This window comes from Heterocephalus glaber, unplaced genomic scaffold (genome assembly GCF_053883595.1).
Source record: "Heterocephalus glaber isolate CG9 unplaced genomic scaffold, H.glaber_assembly_v1.0 deba00001577, whole genome shotgun sequence".
NCBI lineage: Eukaryota > Metazoa > Chordata > Mammalia > Rodentia > Bathyergidae > Heterocephalus > Heterocephalus glaber.
In genome coordinates, this window is record NW_028258358.1 from 19,170,532 (window position 1) to 19,188,931 (window position 18,400).

Below are 18,400 nucleotides of genomic sequence, written 5' to 3' on the forward strand. Positions count from 1 at the left end.
TTTTCCAAACAGCTACAGTAGCTCTTTGCCTTTCATTTTTGCCTTTTACAACTCATTCTTACTAAGTAAGCCAGAATAGTTAAACATATTACTTAGATATATCATTTGTGATTTAAAATTTTTCTTATACTTGAAATAAAATCTCAACCCCTTTATATTCCTCTTTAGTTTTGTCTGTCTATATTCATTTCCTAGTCATTGTAAACTTCTTTCTAGTCTTCTAACATCCCAAGCTCATCTATAAATTAGGATATTTTGCATTGACGATTTATTTCCTAATATTTCTCTTGTTCTAAATCTTCAAATGTCCATCTCCTTATAATGTCTCACTCAGTACAATTATGATCTCAGAAAGAACTTGCCTGACTAACTTCAAACAGTATCATCACACACTTCACTATTTTATTTCATTTATAACTCATTATTCAAGTTTATGTTATGCCCTACACATTTTTAATTTTGTGTTCTATAACCCACTACATAACCTAAAATTCAGATGAGCAGAAATCTAGTCTTTTCTGTGTATCTTAGAACCTCTTCACCACATCTAGTAAGTCAGTAGTCAGTCAATAAATATCTATTGACTCAATGCCAGTGAATTTATGTCTATCCCACTTTTTTCTTTTCTTTTTTTAATATTTTCTTTTCGAATTTTCCATGATCAACATGCATCTCCCTGTGAATGCATTTATGTTGCTACCCTGAAATACCTTGAGCAATGTGGTACATACACCACTAAAGCATTAATTCTGAAGAACTTGTTTTATTATAAAGGCCGTTATGAAAATATTTCTCAGTCATAGTCTAAAAGATAACATGAATATGAATTGAAATGTCTCTTAAAATGACATCATACTAGTTCAAAATATTGAGGATTTTTTAAAAACTGCATTTGTAAAAGAAAGTCTGTTTCCATGCAATTCATTTAATTACTCAGAAAATATTTAAATTGGTCTTGCAGGGATGAAATTTAATGGGTACAATATTAGCTATCCAAATAAAATTGCTCTATGTTTTAAAAAGTTGAGACATAAATATATTTGTCTGGCTATCATGGTTATATACATAATGTTCAAAACTTCTCTGGTCTGATTTTCTTTTGCATTTTTGTTATAAATCTTGAGTGATAACAGTTATGTGGCATTCCATGTAATTTAATTCTTAGGGATTATTGCTGTTTACAGCTGTTAGTTTCTTGGCTTCAAGTCTCATTCCTCATAACATTAAACTATAAGATGTAAGACCCTGGTGGAATAACCTACTTCTTATGTATCAATATCTACCTGTTAGAAATTCCACCAGAAATAAAAAACCTGAGTGCCGAAGAGCTGACAGTTATGAAGAAAAAGACAGGCATCATCCAAACAAAGTTTTGCTAAAAAATGAAAAAGGTAACATTTATGACTAAGAAGTTAAGAGTTGTCTTTCTCATTAAAGCATGTTTTGGGACATCAGAAAACATCTAATCTTTCAGGAAGTGGAGGGATTAACAGCAATAAACTCCTTTAGTGGTTTCAATCCCTTTGGTGTAATTTGATAACTAGTTAAACCAATTTACCTCTAATATCTACAAACTTGTGAAACTCATAAATTTCTGACTCAGTGATGACAAAGTCATGCTCAAGCACTTGTACCATATGATGTAATAATGAGAAATATACCCAATGAAGTAAAGTTAATTGGATTCACAGTTGAGACAGATTAGCTACAAAAATTATCTAACCAGAAATCAGCACCTAATTATTACATGCTACCATTTCACTCTTCTCACCAAAAAATATTTTAGATATAATCATTTAATCATGCAGGATTGTTTTGATTATATAAATCAGTTATTTTAATGAATAAAAATACCTGGACAAACATGTAGATTATAATATGATATGTAGGTGATGGTATCATTGAAGTTCCTTCATTAATTTATAACCCTATTATTTTATGGAAGTAGCAATAAGTTCTATGTGTCCTCACTTAATATTACTCAAATCTCATTATTATCATACAGATGTGCATTTTTTCTCATTTCATAAATGTCCTAGAAATGTGAAACAGGATATCAATGTAAAAAGCGAAAGAGCACAATAAATGTTGCAGAATCTGGACAGAGCCTTTATTATTTATGATAATAGTAGCCCTTTTCCACTTATCCCCCTTTCTGGGAGGCAGTGACTACTTCTTGGATAATGTTAAAGGGTGGTTATTCATCATTTGTATTTGAGCCACTTCCATTTCTCACTATATATTGACATTTTCTATCAATATACTGCAGCCAAGCATATTTCCTTCCTGTGTTTTTCTGCCAAGAAAAGAAGTGGAGGTATAGGCAAAGGAAATAAGACACAGGAGTCAGTAAATGCATGGCTTTGCTTACTGCTCTCTGATTAGATCTTTGGACTTGAGCATGTGGATGTTACTAAGTAATTAAATATTAAGTTTTACTGAACAACAAACAGTGAGGGAATTTTTAGCTTTATAACAAATGTATAAAAGTATATTTATTATATTAAATACACTGATGATCATTTGTAAACGTATCATAAAATAATTTATTAGCTTTTCTAAACTAATATTTGATTTCTCAAATAACTGAAATTTAAAAATTATCAGTCATTCACTTCTCAACACCTAGTTTGTTTCTTTTTGCAATGAGTAGTTAAAAACATAAATTAGAAGATATCAGGTAATATTTTCATTTAAAGAAACAAAAAGAAATTTTTAAAAATAGCCAGAAAGTTAGTCAAACTACTTCTTGGATTTAAGACACTGTTTCAAGATTTTCAACTTTTTGCATAATTGCTGATGAACTTTATATGGGTTCATTTTTCGAAATAGTCATAAACCTAAATTACTTAAGAGAAACACAGAATGTTCTATCAGTGTTCTTTAAGCACTGTCAATAATCTATTATTCTTCTATGATTATTCTTACATGTGTATCTCATCTTCATAGGTCATAGATTCCTTGAAATTAGTTAGAAAGGCCTAATTTTCTTTTCCCAAGAAACTTTCTAAAATCCATTTGGACGTAGGTATGTACAGGTTTCACATTGACAGATCCAGCCACTCATACTGATTTTAAAAAAAAACAAACCTGCATCTGTCCAGCCCTGGTAATGAAGGCCTGAAGTCACAGCTACTGGGGAAGCTGAGGCAAGAGGACAATTAGAGCTCAGGAGTTCAAGGCCATATGCAGTCCAAGCCAACATCAAAAAGAAGTGCGACTCTCCTCAACATATGCAGACCCTTTTTGCTTGTCATGGTTTCCTAAACAATGTAGTATGACAGCTATTTACATAGCAGTTACATTGTATTTGATATCAAAAGTAATAGAGATATTACTGTATGGGAGAATTTGTCTAGATTACTATTTGCAAATCTTATATCATTTTTAATAAGGGACTTGAGCATGCATGGATTTTAGTTTTTGTGGGGAGTATCTGGAACCAAAACTCCAAGATAGCAAAGAACAACTGTATTGTTTATGAAGTACATGCCAAGTTAATGTTGCTAATGGAATTTGTAGGCCTAAGACACTCAAAATTCTTTTAACTACTAAATAGTTCTCCAGTAAGATTTACACAGAGTTCAAGCATGAAATATAATTATATTTCAATAGTGTAATATATTATATTTTTAGAAAGTAAATGGGAAAAGACTAAATAATTGGACAATTAAAGTCCAAATCAATAACCTGAAATTGCTAGACAATTGAGGTAAAAGGATCACACTGGGCTTTAAAGATTAAAGGAATATCTTAGATGATTTCTTCAATGGTCTGTTTTCTTTTAAAATTGTAATTCTTAGACATTTAATCTGTTATTAAGTTTTCATTTTTCTTCTGAAACTGATTCAGATTTTGATAGCTTATAGCAGAGTGAATTTAGGTTTACATTTCAAATTTCTGTATTTATAGTACATGCTTTCATGGAATCATTGAATGATAATTGCAACACCAGGAAGAAAGTTCTTCACATCCTATATGCAATTTTTGAAAATAACATTTTAGTAGCACTGTAGATGAAAGCAACTGCCAGGGAATTATATAAAATTTATTTAATTTAGCCTGCTTCTTTTTAGTTCTAGGATACATTACAGTAAATAATATAAGTTTAGAAATGAGTATGCTCTTAATATTTCTCAGGTATTATCAACAGTCCACCATTCAAATATAATTATTGCATCTTGAAGATTCAATAAGAAAAAATTATCCAATACATGCTAAAATTAAAACTTTAGCACATTTTATATTTCCATTTCCTTCAAATAAACATGCAAAATAAAATAATGTTTATAAATTAACTGGAGGGATGCTGAATTAAAGCCACTGTATTTTATGTTCTACCAACACAAATACACACTTCTATGTTCACTCTTCCTATTTTATCCATCACTCTGTACATAGGAAATAACACTTACTAGACACCGAATAAGCACAGTATCTGTCCTTGGAATCACCAATATAATTTTAACACTTATTAAAATATCTAAGAAGACTAGTAAATCAAATATAAATACTGTTAAAAAAGGATTTGCTTTATTAATGTTAAATCAATGAGTCCTGTTTTTCTTGGGAAAACATGTAAAGACGATTAAACAACACATTTTTTATAGCAACAAAAATTCTAGAATGCTCTTAGTTATATCAGTATGTACAGAAGCTACTGCTTTCTTTAAAATAATGTAACTAAAGAATATATCTTGTTTCTGTTTCTTCAACTTTTCCATTAGGTACAACTAAAATCCCTTTGTCACTTTTTGTTGAATTTAGAAATGATTTCATGAGAAACAAGATATCTCAACTAATGCACATGACAAATGCAGTGCATTTTATATAAAGGTAGAACAACAAAAAAAAATGATACCAAGGACTTCTGAATGAAGATATATGGTGCGATTACATCCATTATTTTCTTGCACACTAAACATTTATATAAAAGTTAATAAAATTTTTATCTGTCAAATGTGTGTGTGTGACAGAGATGGGTTATCGAAATGAATGAGACAGTGTAAGTCTAAATAATCTATGCTTTTTATATTAAATCTTTGAATATAATTACATGAGTTTTGAACATTTATTATTATTTATTAAAATAATGTGATGGTCCCTATTTTAGGGTCAATATATAGATTATTTGGAGATAATGATTTGAACATAGGAAATGAATGACTTTAATGATTTCATCAATTTTCATATGAGTTTTGTTTTACATTCAAACAACACACTAAAGTTAGCACCACTGAATTAAGAACAAGTTTCTTTTGGGGTAAGACATACTGGAACTATAAAGAGCAACCAACTCTCAGTCTTGGCTGAGAACATACAATCTAGGTTCCTAATTTGGTAGATACAGGAGCATTTATTTAACTTTGATTTGTTTTTTATAGTCTTCTTTGAGATTTTGATACATAGTTCCTCTGGGTAAAAAAGGTTTTTGAATTATGAAGAGATTAGGTTTAAATACCACTTCCCTCTGTACCATGTAAGATATGAATTATTGTACATTCTCCTTATGTCTCAATTTTCTCATCTGTGGAAATAGCAATATCTTAGTAAATTACCCTGTGGTTGTAAAGGTTAAATAAATAATTATGTAAACAGTTTACCACATGCCTCTCACACAATGATTATTCAAAAACCATTGAAGCTACTATCTTAAAATAATTTTAAACCCTTGGTCTTGTTTGCTGGACAGTAATTTCTTTTTTAAGTGGATGAAGAAAGTTATTCCCTCTGTGTAACTCTTCTATCAGAGCATCTAGTTTCCTCATGTAGACTAACCATGTATAACTTTTAAAAATTAACTACCATCCTTCATCAAATGTCACCTTCCAACAAATTCTTTGTCTCTATATCTGTCATATTTTCTTTTTCTTCTTAAAGTTATAATATTGTTGAATGTATGACTCTTTCTGTTCCCCAATTTTTCCATCTACCAGAAACCTAATTGATCTTTCAACAAATATTAAACACTACATATGAAATATAAATTAAAAACCCAATGATACTTATCCCAGCAAACTAAGTTACATTTTTACCCTCAAGAAATGCAGTCCACAACAAAATAATCAAAAGAGAAAATGATGAATGGCTTTAGAAATTGTCATGGTTTATAATAAAGATTTTATTTGAAAAGTGTTAAAATAAATAATACATACTCCAGAACATCAATGTTCTGGGAAATTGGTCCTTTTAAAATATAAATTCTAGATGACAAATCTACTCAAAACTGCTCCAGGGGCTTTCATTATCTCATTTATAATGCCATTATATATGTATCTGTGTGTGTGTGTATCAGTATCCTGCAGTCTTTTGACATACTTCTCAAGGTTGAATATGTGGTGAAATGCAGACCCCTTCCACACATGTGATTTCATAGCCTAACTGCTGATAAAAATAGACTTGCTTAGAAATCTCAGAGGATTATGATTGAGGCCAGTATTACATTGGTTCATAAAACTCAAATAATTCAATGCTTTTCTTGCTAATTACTAGGAGAACCAGAAATGTATAACCAGAAATCCGGATGATGGGAGAGAAACACTTCTTTAGGCTAATGACTGATTTCCATAAAATAAATGCTTTAGCAAATTTCAATATGCAGTTGCTGGGGCGGGGAGGGTGGGTGGGCACTAATTAGTTTTACCGTTTTCAGCAGATGTTGAATTCAAAATGCCAGCAGCATCTCAAATGCCAGTCATTAGGGTTGTCTTTCATGGAGGAGTGCTGACCAATGAAATTTCCACTCTGTTTAATGAGACCGATCCAGGCAGAGTCAATTAAATCAAATCTCTTCTAACATCCTTAATATATCTGCAGTGTGGGCAGCACCAACCAAAGCAGCAGTGAGGGATTTCCAGTATTAATAAACGGGATTCACTGCAGCATTAGGAGAGGGGAGAAGGAGAGAGGAGTGTGTGTGTGGGGGGGAGGACCTTCTTTTATGGATTGGGGAAAGCCTGTGAAGTCTAAGCAGGGTTGAGGGACTGAGGGAAAAGGAGCTAAGGACAAGGTGAAAGACTAAGGTGATTAGAGAGAAAGAACCTTAATGTAGCTCCAGAAGAGACCCACCCCCCACCGAAGCCCTCCCCCTTCACCCATCCCTCTCACCGCACATCCAATTTACTAGTTGCAGAAATGAAGCTGGAAAAATGTAAGGACCCAGATTTGAAAACATTTTCACTTTAATACTGAAAAAATATGCCATTATAAAATCCTCGAATAGAATTAGTAAGTTTCACGTGCTTCCTCGGTTCTTTTCTCTTACTTTATAAGTAAGATTTATACCAGCACAGAATTGCTACCGTAGGATCGCAGCCTAAGCACTAGAATGACATTAATTGGTCATGCTTAACTGCCTCAAAATCTTTTTTTAAATAATTACACTGGTACTATAATAGAAATCATGGGTACTTATTTTACATTCAGATGGAAGGCATTATTGGATATGTATAGAAAAATATCCCCCTCAAAATAAAATAAAATAAAACATCACCATCAAAGTAAAAAGAACAAAAACAACCCCTGAAAACTTTCCTCAACAAAATACATTGTTAACTCATAAAATGGACTGATGACTAGCCATGCAAATGTCTTAAATAAAACCTTTACATTTTTTTTTCACAGTAAACATATGCTCTGAACTGCCTACCAAGGACAAATAATGGCGAAATGGCACTTTCTGATTATACTGCATTGTGTTTATAGAAAGTTTGATACGATGGGACTTATCAGGTAAGAGGGTGTGGAGGAGATGCCATCTCCAGGCGCGGAGGGGGAGGGGCGGGCAGAGTCCCTGGAGCGCGTGGGGTCCATGCGAGCCATGCAGCACTTTTTGTTTCTGTTTTTTTGTCAGAAGTCAAAGTTACTTATTTACAATACATTCATGCCTTCGTGCAACTGCCCATCCCTGCGTAGCCGACAGGGAGCCATCACCCGGCTCTCCACAGGGGAAAAATAGATATCTATCTCTCTATATAGATGTGGATATATGTATATATGTATAGAATCGCGGGGGGCAAACCCACAGGTCCTTCTGCCCAAGGTTGGAGCACTGTGGATTCCTCTGGCCCGGCCCACGCTGGGCTTTCAGTCAAAAAGAACTCAGAGCCAAGCGCAACCAAGTTGCGCTCTCCCAGCTGCCACAGTCTGCTCTTTGTTTCAGAAGACAGCGAAGGGGTCAGCCCCTCTCGGTTGCGTGAGTTCACAGTTATTTATTTACTTATGTCCATCAAGACCCAGGGCAAGCTGAGATTTGGGTCAATGCTCCTGCAGCCCCTGGGTGTCTGCGCCGGGAGGGTGCGTCGCCTTCCGGCTCCCCTCCCCTTTCAGCGTTGGCGACTTAGTCTGAGAGCGAGTGCGAGCCACAGTCGTATACTCTGTGGGCCCCGTCTGTGTTGTAAGGCCCGTTGTGCCAGTAGGAAGAGTCACAGACTGTCTGTAGGGAATTAATTTCGGACGCCGAGGAGTTGGCATCCCTCCTCTTGGAGCGTTTTCGGTTCCTCAGGATAAACACGAGCATGCCCACAACCGTGAAGGCGGAGGTGACAAACACCAGTAGCAGTCCCGGGACCAACACGGAGATGGACACCCTGCTGGTGTCTAGGTAGGAGTTGGAATGCGTCCCGGTCTCCGCCAACCCGGTGCTGTTTTTACTGTGCGAAGTTAACGTGGGCGAAATCCTGGCGTACAGCTGGGGGCAGATCTCGTCATTGGAGAGGAGCATGAAGTCCTTCCTGAAGAAGTTCACTGGCGTCTCGCACTTGAGGTCGCTCATCAGCACTTCGGAACCCAGGCGTTCTGCCCATTGCTTGAAAGGCACAATGGTGCAGGAGCATTCCCAGGGGTTCCCGTGGAGGTCTATCTGGATGATGGAGGTTAACTGGTCCAGCACCCCTGCCACCGGGAGGTACATGAAGTAATTGTTGTGCAGGCTGAGCTTAGAAAGCGAGACCCCGGAGAAAACGTCCACGGGCAGGGACCTCAGCAAGTTGTTGTTGAGGATAAGGATCCTCAGCTTGGGCATGGCATTGAAAGTGCCGGGGAGAATCAGCTGGATCGCGTTGTACTCCACGTTCAGGTACTCTAGGTTCTGCAGCCCAGCGAATTTCTCCCGAGACAGCGTGTCCAGATAGTTGCTATCCATGTACAGCCACCTGAGCTCCAGTAGGTTCTTGAAAGTGTTATTTTCCACTGTGGCGATGTTATTGTTGCCCAGATCCAACAAAATGAGGTTCTTGTAATCCACAAAGTGCGATTTCCGGATGCTATGGATCTTGTTATCTCGCAGGAAAAGCTCCTGCACGTTGGAGAGCTTGGGCTTCAAATCAGCCAAACTGCTCACGTTCCGGTTGTTGCAGTTCATCTTTAAACCTGACCCTGGAATGTGATCGCAGCTGCAGCCCCCAGGGCAGGGCAAGCCGTTGACTGGGGGTTTGTTTCTGGCGCTACCCGTCGCTATCGCTGCCGTGGGTCTGATTTTGATCTGCCAGTTTCCTGGGATCTTTGTACCTCCGTTCGGAGCAGACCCTGGGGTAGCGCGATCCTCTTGCCCATTTGTCTTGAAAGGAGTTGGCAGGGGGCCAGGAGCGAAGGTCTCTTCTTGGGCGGGGGGCGCCGGGAGACTAGAATCCACTCGGTTTTTCAAAGGACACAAGTCCTGTTCTGTGGTTTCATTGAGGTCTTTGCCCTGCAGTCTCGTGGGGGCTTCACAGACCACTCGGCCGATCAGGGCATTTTTAGGAATGTTTTCCAGCCATTCTTTCAGGGAAAGCAGATCACAGGTGCAGTCCCAAGGGTTATCCTCTAGCAGGATCTCGGCTATGCCAGGGATTTGCTCCAAGACCTCCTCGTAGGGCAGCGTTTTCAGCCGGTTTCCCCGGAGGTCGAGGTGGGTGATGGGCACATACTGGAACACATTGGCAGGTAGGGTGCTGATGAGATTGTCGTTTAAAATGAGTACCTCCAGCTTATTCAAGTCCTGGAAGGCCCCCGGGTCTATGTCCCGCAATAAATTGAAGTCAGCTTGGAGGTATTCCAGATCGTCCAGCCCCAAAAAAGTCTGCTTTCGAAAAGACTTGATCTTGTTGTTGTTGATGTGCAGCCGTTTCACCAGCTGCAGCCCCAGAAAAGCCCCCGGAACGATTTCATGCAAGCCATTGTTTTCCATATGCAAACTAACTGCATTATAAAAGTTAGCGAACTCATTAGGGAAAAGTCGAGTGAGGGAATTGCCATGCAGAAATAAATGGTAAAACTGAGAAGTCGGGGCGGTGAAACGCTGCAGACTTGTAAAGCCCTTTTTTTCACAGTCTACGTGTAGGTCCCCTTCTATCTCATTGCAGGAACAGATCTTCTCTTTGCAAACGTCCCCTGTAACGTTTCCAGCGGCAAAACAAAGAGACGTCTCCAGCAACAGAATCCAAAGCAGCATTTTTAAAGCGAGCAATTCATCCCCGATCTCATCACAAAGTAACAGCCACCATCCTGCTCACCACAGACACAATTCGAGTTCATTTAGTGCTCCAATGTCCGAACTCAGGGAAGAAAAGGGTTTGGGGGGGTGGGGGCGGATTCCTTCCTCCCTAACCCCCCCCCCGCACTGCAATGGCCCAGACGCCAGTCAATAATTATATCACAAACTATCCAAGCACGTAGTGCAAGGCAAGCAAAAAAAAAAAAAAAAAGTAGAAAAAAACCCCACTCAACTCCCCCTCAACCCTTTAAAAATAACCAAAAGAAGTTAGATATATACATATAAATTTAAAAATACACGCTTACAAAATCTTGTCTAGTGGTCCTCACTAAACAGGAAGGGAACAAGGCTAGTAATTACAAGCAAGTGCATGTTAGAAAAACAAGCAGGTTTGCAGCGTAGTACAGGCGCACTGCCCGTGCATGGCTGTGCTTCGGACTGACCTTGCCTCTCTGATACAAAGCAGGGTTTTCGGGCGGCTTCTGTGGTTGAGGCTGCTGGCCGAGTTCTCCCTGTGGTTGCGGGTTGCCGAAGTCCCCCCAAGGTGCTGTCCAGTCCCCCGGTGCTGAAATCACACCCGACCGAAGGACTCACGCTGCCCAACCAATGGCGCTGGAAAATTTCCGCAATCGCTGCATTTTGTGGCTGTCCACCCCTTTCCTTTCCTCCTCTTCGGTCCTCTTCAACCTCTTTTCTGTGCTCCTGCTTTGGCTTACTAGCTCTTCTTTTCTTGTTCTCCTTCTCTTTCTTCTGCTCTTTCGGAATTACGTGGAGGGGGGAGGGGGCGAGTTGTCTGAGGGAGGGAGCGAGCGCGGGGCGGGGAGGGGGGGGGACTAAGAAGCTCGGCTCGTTCCAGCCTGGTGCACTCTGAAAGATCTGACACCCTCTGCTGATCTGCAGTAGCAAAAATCCATCTGGTGAGGGAATGCTGAAGAAAAAAAAAACCAATCCACGTACAGGGCAAGCGTTAAAAAATGTGGGCATTAAAGGCTGTCGATCTACATAGACGCTTATTTTAAATGGATTATTTAATTCTTCTTGAGGGCTGGAAACTTTACCCTTTCCTTTCCTTCGCGACCTCGGAGCCCCCGCTACTCAGGCGTTCGGGAAAGCAGTGCTTTTAAAACATTTATTTCCCAATGGCTTGTATAAAATTAGTGTCAGGGTGTCAAGCGAACAGCAATTTGAGGTAATTATACCGCACGCCATTTTCATCGGTGCTTTAAATGCATTTCTGCTTTCTCTGCGGTACAGCGTTTTATGCCGTTTGATATCTTTGAAGCCTTTTTTTTTTTTTGCCGTGTTGAAAGTGGCTATTCGGAACATATATATTACATAATATCATAATTGGGTGTGGAATATTTGTTGCGAGATATATAATTCATGCACATACTTTTCTTTTGAAAACTTGTTATAGAATTTTTGCCAATTTGGTCAATGAGAGTTAGGTTTCTCTGATAATATTTCTTGAGTGTTATTTAAGTCTGCAGGATGAAAACACAATGCATGCTTATGTCTGCGATTTCAAACCCAAAAGCTTTCACTGATACCCGGAAAAGGAGGAAGGGAACAGAGAAAAATCCCAATCGGAGAGTGCTTCTAACCCACAGGCAGGCAGGCGCGCGCACCATACACTCTCACACACAAGCCCGTGCGCGCGCACACACACACGGGCGCGCGCACACACATATACACACACACACACACACACACACACACACACCAAGTTTCCGCATTAGATCGGATAAATTTTAAACGCGTGCAGGTAAATAACCAGCTGCATATTGAGAGCAAGGATAGGAGCCTCGGTCTTTAAAGGTCTGCGCTGAAGTTATCTGCAGGTAGCCAGAAACTTCTTCCAGCAGGCACTTGCTGGCTCACAGACATTGAGCGAGCACTAGGCTTTCGGGTTTTTCCCACTCGCCAGATTCCTCAAACTCGGAGCTTAAAGAAACCAAGTTCTACAGGCTTCAGTGTGGGACGAAAATGAAAGAAGGCTTCGTCTCACAAAGCTGCTGTGCTGACTTTTATGGGAGTTAACACCTTTTTCATCAATATACTCCAAAATTTTATGGATTGCTTTCCGGTTTGGAATTTACAGGACATTAAAAATTGTTGTTTAGTTCTTTTTTTTTTCAGGGGAAGCAGAGATGATGCGTTTACACCACTTTCACTTTTAATTCTATCTCGGGAAAGCCTACTAATAATTTCCATTCAAAACAAATATTCAAGGATGTATGCATTCTGAGAAATGCTGGGGAGTAAAAAGAACTGGACATGGGGAAACTCGAAAGGTTAAGAGAAGGCTCAGGGCTGCTAAAAATTATTGTTTTCTGGAGTTGGGAAACATTTTTAAGTATGTGGGGAGAACTTCATACATAATGTTTTCTCAGGCAAATGTTGTATTTTGGTCCTGGTGAAATTCAGTGGAGAAGGGGTGGAATGAAGGTTCAACTCAGGGTGTGTGTGTGTGTGTGTGTGTGTGTATGTGTGTGTGTGTGTGTGAGAGAGAGAGAGAGGATATTTCAGACAGATCGTTAAACTTCTAAACAATTGTATTCTTCTTTAATTTGATTCATTAACATATGTAGAGAGAAAAAAAAAGAAGCTTAATCAATTTGAAGCCATTTCACTAAAGAAATGGTAAGTATGGAATTGGGAACTGAGAATGGAAGAGTTAAACTGAACTAACTGTACTTGATAGAAATAGGCCAGACTGAAGCAAAATGCTGGCAGTTTACAAAGAAAAGTATTAAGGATAATCATCTAAAAATCATGCTTCCAACCTTAATTGTTTTTTTTCCCAATGTACTGAGATCATTATGTGAAAACACCTAAAGAAAATATTTGAACTGATTCTAATGAATAGAATTTAAGCAACCAGAAATTGATTTTCAGCTATCACCCTCCTCTCCTACCCATTAAACTCTCCTCTGACTTTTCTCTTTCCTCTCAAAGCACCAATTACTTTAGAATATTTACCATCAGAATTTCCCTTCTTAGATGTGTTATATAAAATGTTTCTAATCTATCCTGTTCAAATGATTTATTTCTGAAATCTAAGAAAAGGAGTGTGGTAGTGCCCGGATGAGCAACTAAACCTGAGAAAATGTGAAGATTTCACCACCTACATGAAGAGATCCACTACAAAACTGCAAGCCAAGAACAGACACACAGCTCTATTAAAACTATGCCTTCTATAATGAGCTTCCAAAAACTCCTAAAATAATTATTTTCTTATTAAATTTATTTTAGCGAAAGAAAACTTTCAAGAAACACACATATCCAATTCAAAAGACTTACTATTCAATTATGGCAGTAAATTTCTTAGTAGGAATTAAAAACATATGAGTGGAAATTTATGCCTGATAGAAACATTGTAATGCCTTTGGGGAGTATTTCTTAGGCATAAATTCTTCTCAACAAGGTTGTCCTCTATGTATTTGTGCTCAAGTGAACTTCTTCAGTGGCTTTGCCTCTCATAACATATGATCTCAGGAGCCATAGTTAAAGGACACTCCAGATGATGATGCGAATTGATAATATTTGCTCAGGGCTGTAGTTTCATTTCTAGGTTATGACCAAGAAGGGTTTCAGGTGCATCAGTAAATGTTCATTCTTATACTTCATCAAAAAGATTCTCTCTCAAAAGAAATTAGATGTACACATCACAAAATCAGTCTGATTACAGATGGGGTTGTTAATTATTCATTTTTTCCTAAACCAAATTTCCAGATGTTTCCATATGTGCACTAAAATAAATGAGTAGATTTTATGATAAACATGTATTTAATATATTTTTTTTCTTCAGTTTATTTAATCATACCAATAAGTTTAAAAAGCAGTAAGTTTACAAGTTGTTTTAATATTTCATTTTAAAAGTACTATTTTAAGAAATATATATATGAACTCATTTTTCTTTTTTCTTCTAAAATAATTTTTATCAAAGGTGAAACTGTGATAATTAATGCCTGTACAGTACATTTTCTAACATTTTCCTATTTTATAAGTTTTAAAACTGAAACTAAGGAATATTAAGAAACTTAACTAAGGGCTGGAGATTTAGCTCAGGGGCACCGCACCTGCCTCACAAGCTCAAGGTCCTGAGTTCAATCCCCAGTACCTTGTCCATGGAACAACACTGTAGATGAACAGCACCATAGATGTAAGAGGTAAACTTTTGCTCACACTCTTAATTCTCTGTATGTTCTTAATACACCATGTTATTTATTTTGTTAAACTCTCCGTGGATCACAGTCCTTATTAGTAAATTAAGACACTATAAATTGCCAGTCTTTTTTATTTTTCCCAATACCAGGAATAGAACTCAGGGCCTTGTGCTTGCCAGACAGTAGAGGCGTCGCTGAGCTAAATCCCCGGCCCTTGTCATTATTTTCTTAATCCCTTTATTTGTTGCTATATTTCCATATTCAATAGAGCTGGAACCAAATGATGAATATAGAAAACCACTATAAATGTCAATTCATTGGTTCTGAGTTTAATCTATGCTAATTTGTCTTGTCTCCACAAGTTGAAGGAGTCAGTCACTGGAATTCTTCCCTCTTGGATTAACACTTGTAAACTAGGAGACAGAGACATAAATCAATTGTACTTAAAAACTAATATGCTTAGAATGTAAGACTTCTCTCCATTTTTTCATATGTTATGTAAACTATAAATTATATTCTCGAATGGGGTGCTAATGACGATATTACATTACCTCTCAAGGCAAAGCCCATAAATTTTTTTTTAACTGTTTAATAATATATATTGTTTTTCAAAATTTAGCAACTTTACTTATCAACAAAGAAATAGTAATTTCAGTAGAATGCCTGAAAATACTTTTACATTTTTACTTGTGACTTGAAAGTGCCATTGCCTTATTTTCATAGCACTTTAAATTTTATATCACTCTGTGCTATAGATTTGACTATGTTTGAGTAGAACTGTATCTTTCATAAAATCTTATTAATCTAATAAAACTTGTATGAATCACTACTTTCATCTTACTAAAAATATTTACCAAAAACGTGATTTTTCTCTATTATGACATTCCAATTTACTTCTTTACTTATTTAACGTAACTTAGACAATCAGAGTTTTCCTAACACTACTGTTTATACCATATACTGTACTATAAGAAAGTATATGAAAATGACCTATATCTGAACAATTGGTTTGGGTTTTTAGTTAATTGATTAAAATATATATTTGTTACTTTTTTTCAAAATATCTCAGAAGATTGTAGATAACCATTTACAGAAAAAATTCTATTTTTGTTTTCTACAAAGAATGTATTACATTTTTAGGATAAAATGTACATTACTTGTGGAGGTTTTGAAAAATACTGAATGTAACAAAATAATTGAAATTTTCAAAAATTACTATTTTGGCAAAATATATATATTTTGTTACATGCCTTTTGCATTTAACACTTATGTATGAAAAATTTCAGGATTAATAAATATATTATATTAAATTTGAGACTAAATTCCTTTGCATGGCATAAAATAATTCATTGAATTTATTTATTTTTTTCTAAAAGTTTTGCTCTCATAAATAATCCTGCAAAGAACAACCTTGTACATAAATCATGGTGAAAGTCATTATTTATTTTCTTCTTATGGATTCTTAGAACTATCTTTGGCAGCTCAAAGGGTAGGAAAATATTAACATTCTTGATAAACTGACAAATTGCTTATGCAAATTTTTTAAAAATTTATACTTTATCAACAGTAGACAAAATTTGCCATTTTCAGAAAAACCTCCCAACAGCATTATTATTTAAAATAATTTCCACTCAATTCATTATTTTTGAACTCAAGCCATTACTGACACATGCGTTTGAATTGAGCACACTCACTTAAATTTCTTGCAACTTAGAGTACATTGGTCACTTTCTTCATTCTTCTCCAAATTTTCAGACATGCCTTGGTTTAAAATCAGTTTAAACAATTTCCAAACCAAACCACATATGTATCTCACTCCTTTTCTCAATGCATTCTGTAGAACAACTGCTAACATTTATGTTCTTTTCTTTACAAAAAAAATGTATGTATGTATATATATATATATATATATATATATATACATAGAGAGAGAGAGAGAGAGAGAGAGAGAGAGAGAGATTGTTTGAAAGATTGATTTTCAGTAGATTGTAACATTCTTAAAGACAAGGATCAAATCATTTATCATTTGACATCTATCCCTTAGCAGAATATTAGGCATAAAATATACTTTGATGTCTACATTCCAACAGTAGAATAAGGCAGTAAGAGTTACTGACAAGTTGAATGTACAGATAATAAGGGTTAGAAAATTCAGAAACAGAATACATTCACAAACTAAGGAGTTAGGAAAATGATATATTCAATGAATTATTTAGATAGATTTTAAGATTTGTGAACTCTATTCACAATGTACACTCAATATATTTTCTCCTGTATCATCATGCATATATTTATGAATTTTTCACTTGAAAATGAGTCCTTAACCTACATTTATTATATCACAAAAAGTTAGTACAATACCACATGGCTGGCCAACAACTAATAATGTATGATATACTAATACTAGGAATGTATTGTTGCTTTTGAAAGAGGAAGTGAGTTGTAAAATTAAATTTGTGAATATAGAAGGTTAAAACAATCTAAAGACCTAGTGCAGTTAACTCTAGATTATTTGATTGAACTTTAAAAATGTAAACTTTGGGGCTGGGGATTTAGCTCAGTGGTTCTGCCGCCTGCTTTGCAACCGCAAGGACCCGAGTTCGATCCCCGGTACCAAAACAAACAAACAAACAAAAAAAACCGAACAAACAAACAAAAAAATTCTTATTATTTCGGGCCTGGGATTTAGCTCAGTGGTTTCTCCACCTGCTGCGCAAGCGCAAGGACCAGAGTTCGATCCCCGGTACCAAAAAAAAAAAAAATCTAAACTTTGAGGAAGAGTTAACCCATGGATACTAAATTATATATAGGAAAAATAAGTTCTCTTTTTTTTATATCACATAAGGTAAATATAGATAATGGTAAGGTATTATATATTTGAAAGAAACTTCAGTAAATAATTTGAATGTCTTCACAAAGAAATGTCAAATGTTTGAGGAGATAGATATGCTTATTCTGACTTGAAAATTATTATACAATATATACATATATCAATATATACATATTATATACAATTTTTTAAATTAACTAATAATGTTTAAAATATTATGTCATTCTATTAGCCTTTTTCCAAACTAGACATTTTTTTTTTTTTTTTTTTTTGGTACCAGGTATTGAACTCAGGTCCTTGTGCTTCTGAGGCAGGCGAGGGCACCACTGAGCTAAATCCCTGGCCCTAAAATTATTGTAATTACTTTTTTTTTTTTTGGTACCAGGGATTGAACTCAGGTCCTTGTGCTTGCGAGGCAAGTGGCAGAACCACTGAGCTAAATCCCCAGCCCCTGAACTAGAAAAAATTTTAAAGAACCTAATTTACTTTTTTTTCCAGAAATTTCCTCTCATTAACTCTCTCCCTCTCATTAATTATATTATTATATTTGTCATTTTCATCATTATACTCTCTTTGAGATTTATTTCATGCAACAATTTTGCTGTTCTTTGAGAATATTTACATGATACAGAGATATTCAATGTTCCATTCAAAAGTATCTGTATTGTTTCATTAATTTCCAGAAAGAAAAATGTTAGAAATATTTATTCATATATTGATTTTGTATACATGCACACACTTGCATACAACACACATTCATACACTTCAAGCATTGTATAATGATTACAGTTTCCAAGATACCAGAATGCAGAAGTATAACACTTGGACAATGTCATTCATTATTTGTATTTTTTCCTTCACTCTTGAATATAGTATGAATTTAATCCAGAAGAAAAAGTTTTAAAGATAGAATCACAAGCACATTTGCAG

At 36.2% G+C, this 18,400-nt stretch overlaps 1 protein-coding gene across 1 annotated transcript; it reads right to left on the minus strand.

Moving 5' to 3' along the window:
* Positions 1 to 281: 281 nt before the first annotated feature.
* On the minus strand, positions 282 to 11,279 carry Slitrk1 (SLIT and NTRK like family member 1). Its single transcript, XM_087192985.1, has one exon. The coding sequence runs from the start codon at positions 10,427 to 10,429 to the stop codon at positions 8,339 to 8,341; it is 2,091 nt and encodes a 696-aa protein (XP_087049111.1). The 5' UTR covers positions 10,430 to 11,279; the 3' UTR covers positions 282 to 8,338.
* Positions 11,280 to 18,400: the final 7,121 nt, after the last annotated feature.